The sequence below is a fragment of the Heterocephalus glaber genome, unplaced genomic scaffold, assembly GCF_053883595.1.
Source record: "Heterocephalus glaber isolate CG9 unplaced genomic scaffold, H.glaber_assembly_v1.0 deba00001606, whole genome shotgun sequence".
Taxonomy (NCBI): domain Eukaryota; kingdom Metazoa; phylum Chordata; class Mammalia; order Rodentia; family Bathyergidae; genus Heterocephalus; species Heterocephalus glaber.
The window spans coordinates 9,024,410-9,029,107 of record NW_028258377.1 but is presented as its reverse complement, the minus strand read 5'-3'; the positions used below and the strand labels follow the sequence as shown (position 1 = coordinate 9,029,107).

Sequence of the window (4,698 nt, the reverse complement as noted above, 5' to 3'; positions counted from 1 at the left end):
AGGCCCACTTCAGTTACAATTAAATCTGCAACTTCCAAGTTTTCACAGATCTTTGATAGCAAACTTCTAAATCTGATGCAATTGTCCTAAACAATTTTAAACCAACTGTCTTCAGCTATACTGCCCTTCCGCCAGTAGACGGTGCTACAAAGGTTGGGAGAAGGATTTTCATGAAGATTAACAGTTCAGATATAGGAAAAAAACGTGTTTTAAACCTGCCCTGAAAGTACAAAAATGTATTTAGTGTTAGGGCAAAATGTAACCCTTATTTGTAATCAGTACAGACAAACCAATAAGGGATGAACTAGGCCATCTGAGAATTTTTAAACAGTTTATAAGAATGAAAACACATGCTTAACACAAACTATTTCTTTTAAAACTACACAGTACATACTTTGAAGTAAATTCTCATAGAAAGAAATGACCATATCAAGATGATAAACAAATTGCCTAATACGAGATGGATGCACAGAAACTTAAGATTTTTTTAAAGCCACATCCACCACTTCCAAAGTTTTGCCTGTAATGGTTAAAATTTAACACATCACTAGTAGGTCAACAAGAAAAAAAACCCCACAGGACCTCTTAAGTTTCTCAAAGTACACATTAAGATTTAACACGAAATATCTTCAACTAATATCCCTTTAAAACGGTATGGAATGGATCCTAGGAAAAAAAATGTTAGACATGTACGGTCAAACACAATGATTTATTAAAAATAAAACGTAAAAATGATTTTTGTACATATGCTTCCAAATTTCAGGCATGGAATCCAAGTAGGTTTCGTAGAAAACGCTGTAGCCAGGTATCAAGTCCTTACAACAAAGTAAACTACCCCCCCACCCCCGCCCAGGTTTTGCTACAATCAGCAAGTTCACTCCCTCCCCCCGCCAACACAAATTAAAACAAGACATTTTGCTAGTATAAAAACGACCAAGGTCCAAGTAATAATAAAAAAATAGAGTCCATCAATGACTGTAACACAAAAATGTGTGTGGGGCCCAGTCCATCTTCTTAGGGGAGAAGAAAGGTGGCAGGCAAAGAGGGGGACACCCCCAGGGTAAGCAGCCTTACCAGCGGCTCCCCCAAGAGCAAAACAGGAACGGCGGTGGGAGGGGGGAAGGATTTTGGAGTTGACCCCACTTGGGTTGTTGCAAACAGCTAACCTCTAATAGCCACTCCCAGGCATTTTCCTATCTTTTTAGAAGGAGCTGCCTCCGTAGCCACCCCCACCGCCATAACCGCCTCTGTAAGGTCCACTGTTACTGCGACCGCCCCAGCTGCTGCCTCCGCCGCCGCCGCCGCTCTTCATTGGCCCGTACGAGGACTGATGCTGGCTGTAGCTGCCGAAGCCGCCGAAGCCGTTACCGTAGTCGCTGCCACCGTACGACGAGCCGCCGCCGCCGCCGCCTCCGTAGGCATTGTAGCCACCGCCGCCGCCGCCGCCGCCGTAGCCGCCGTAACTGTTGTAACCGCCGCCTCCGCCCTTGGACAGGCCGTTCTGGTCTCGACCACCGCCGCGACCCCGGCCGCCGCGGCCGCCCCGGGAGGACCGGGAGCCGCCGCCGCCCCCGCCGGCGTGGATGTCCTCCTTGGGGACCGCCTTCTTCACCTCCACGCGATGGCCCTGGATCGGGTGGAACTTGACCACCGCGGCCTTGTCTGCCGCGTCGTGATTCTGGAAATACACGAAGCCGAAGCCGCGCTTCTTGCCGGACTGCTTGTCGGCGATTATCTCGGCCTTCTCCACGGTGCCGAACTGCGAGAAGTGCTCGATCAGGTCGCCCTCGGCCACGTCTCCCTTCAGGCCCCCGACAAAGAGCTTCTTCACCTTGGCGTGGGCCCCGGGCCGCGCCGAATCCTCCCGGGACACCGCCCGCTTCAGCTCCACGGTGTTACCGTCCACGGCGTGGGGCGAGGCGGCCATGGCGGCGTCGGCCTCCTCCACATTGGAGTAGGTCACGAAGCCGAAGCAGCGCGAGCGCTTGGTCTGGGGGTTCACCACCACCACGCAGTCCGTCAGAGTCCCGAAGGCCTCGAAGTGGCCGCGCAGGCCCGACTCACTCGTCTGCACGTTGAGCCCGCCGATGAACAGCTTACAAAGCTGCGAATTCTCCATCTCCACGGCCCGGGCCTTGCCCCCGCCCTGCGAGCTCCGAGGCTTCGCCGTCGCCGCTACCTTTCGCCGAGGCCTCTTACACAGCTTGGGCCCAGCCGCTGCTGGAGCCGCCACCGCCGGCCACCGGCGGGGAAGGGAAAGAGGGAAGGGGAGGGAAGGAAGGAGAAGAGGAAGGGGGAGGGAGGGGAGAGGCGCCGGCTAGAGGGCGAACCGAGGAGAACGGGAGACAACCAGCGCCGCCGCTCCCGCCACCTCCGCTCCCCAATCTGGGCACCACACAAAGAGGCCGCTGAACGCGCGCGCACCCTCCCCGAGGCGTGCGTCACCAGCGACGTACGGCAGCTGAGGGCTGCCCGCCAATCCCCGCCTCGCTCCCGTTAGTCCCGCCTACCGCGCTGCAGCGCCGCTCTCGGCCACGGACTCCCCGCCCTCCGCGGTCTATTCAAGCCCTCGACCTGCTCAACCCCCGCCGCCTGTTCTGCTGCCCTGCTTTTGCTCCCGAGAGCCTCAGTGTCACTTGACAAGGAACCTTCCTGACCCTCTGCGCACCTCCGCCATTTATTTCCTTCCAGCGGCTGTTCCCAGTGATACTCCCCCTCCCTAGTTCTTATCCCTGGCCTAACTCCGCAGTGGCGTTCGCGCCAGCCCCTTGAGGGACGTGTGGGCTTGGCCAATCACCGCGATGTCTTGCATCCACTTCCGTTTTTGGGGGCTGCCGGACGGGCGCGCTCCCCGATGCGCTCAGTTCTGAGCGCCGGTGTGTGCGGCGCCTGCTAGCTGCCCTGCTTCTCACGCCCCACCCCGCAGAGCTTGGCGGGGGAGGAAGTGGGGGGCGCGCTGGGGGCCGTTCCCAACGGATGTGGCCTAGGGCGCCACGCGCGGGCTTTTTGAAAACTTGGCTGTTGGGGCTGGGGGCCTGAATCCACCCGTCTTGTCTCGGCCAGCCGGCTACACCTGGCGTCTCCGCCCTTCCTGTCCGCACAAAGATGGAGGGCAGAGGCCTGGTCCAGGAAGACAGTTACTAACCGTTGACAGTGGGCCCGACGTGCGGGTAAACTAAAATTTTGACACGTACACTCCTCGAAAAACGAGCCCTGCCCAGTGAAACACAACAGGGCATCAAAACCATGTAAGATCGAGGGGTCTAACAGATAAACGTATATAAACATCATACACTCGTGATAGCCAAGTATCCTCATTTAGGTGGGACTGCAAAATAAATAATGGCCTCTGTTACCAGATAGCGCGGGTTCTTGCTTTAATGATACTAGAAATTAGAACTAAATAACGAATTTTCAGGAAAAGGCTTTAATTGAAAGCTAAAATATAAAGAAAGGACTCCAACCTGGGTAGTAGTTGGAGGTTCACACTGATCAAGGACCAGAGTGACCCATTAGTGCAGCCAAGAACCAGTTTTGTCGGGTGCTTGTAGTGGGCTTAGGTCCAGTAGATCATTACCTCAGTCCTGGTTTCATAGCTCAGGTTAAATCCTCATGACTTGAAGGGCAATTCAGTTTTCATGGGAGAAATCTTCATGACTTCAGGAACGATTCCAGTCATGTGAAGCTCTGATGGAATCCAAGGTGACCATAGCTTTAGGGCAAAGGTAATTTCTAGGTGTAGATGTTTTTGGTTTTCAAGGGCAGTGACATTGGCTAGGTAGATATAGAGATGACAGACACTCCCTTAATAACATGTCTGTCTATAGAGCTGAGAAAGATTTGACCTGGATTATATTTCTTCAAGATTTTGATCAAAATAACTATAGAAATCTTATCTGGCTTTTGACTCGAGGTTGAGTGCAGCATTCAACTTCTTTCTCAAATTGTTGAATACCATAGGATATGAATGGCCCTTCAGTATTTACCACACAGTTTTAGAGGCTGTTGGTCATATAATTCTTCATGTTAACTATGTTCCACCTCATGTTTTAATTGACACACAAGTGTTACACAAATAGAAGTAACACAGTCATGACATAGAGACCGTCATGGGGACCAAGAACAAATGTACCCTGGGCCCTTAACTGTTAGTCATCAGAAGCAGGATTTGTGACAACATGTAGGTCAAGTTTTGTTTTACTTAACTATTGGGCATATTTAGGCCCAAGTGGAAGAGTCACAGGTTTTGGCAAAAACCACTTTTAAGTCGCTGTCTCAGAAGAAAACACAAATCATGCTTTTGATGAGTAACAGGTTAAGGACCCAGAAATTTATTTGTTCTTTGTCCCTATGGTGGTCTCTATGTCATGAACATGTCACTTCCATTTGTTGAACTTATATGTGTTAACCAAGATATATAGGTGGGACATAGTTAACATGAGACATTATGTGACCAAGAGCCTCCAAAACCATGTGGTAAATACTGAGGAAGTTAAAAGGAATCATATCTTGTAGTAATTGAGAAAAATTTTGGAAAGATACTGAATAATGCACTGAATCTGGTAGTCAAAAGCTAGATAAGATTTCTAGCTTGAGCAAAATCTGGAGAAAATATAAGCTTTAAGTGGCAATGAGTGAAGCACACGGTTTTGGATAGAAAAATAGAAGTAGAGAAGCTTGAGGGTCTTTCATATTACA

General features: G+C 50.8%; 1 protein-coding gene across 1 annotated transcript; it reads right to left on the bottom strand.

The window, feature by feature from the left end:
* Positions 1-690: 690 nt before the first annotated feature.
* Positions 691-2,794, bottom strand: Hnrnpa0 (heterogeneous nuclear ribonucleoprotein A0). The gene has a single exon (XM_004836193.4). The coding sequence runs from the start codon at positions 2,117-2,119 to the stop codon at positions 1,202-1,204; it is 918 nt and encodes a 305-aa protein (XP_004836250.2). The 5' UTR covers positions 2,120-2,794; the 3' UTR covers positions 691-1,201.
* Positions 2,795-4,698: the final 1,904 nt, after the last annotated feature.

Excerpts from the sequence above, each read along its gene's own strand:
- Hnrnpa0 (XM_004836193.4), bottom strand. The coding sequence starts at position 2,119 with ATGGAGAATTCGCAGCTTTGTAAGCTGTTCATCGGCGGGCTCAACGTG.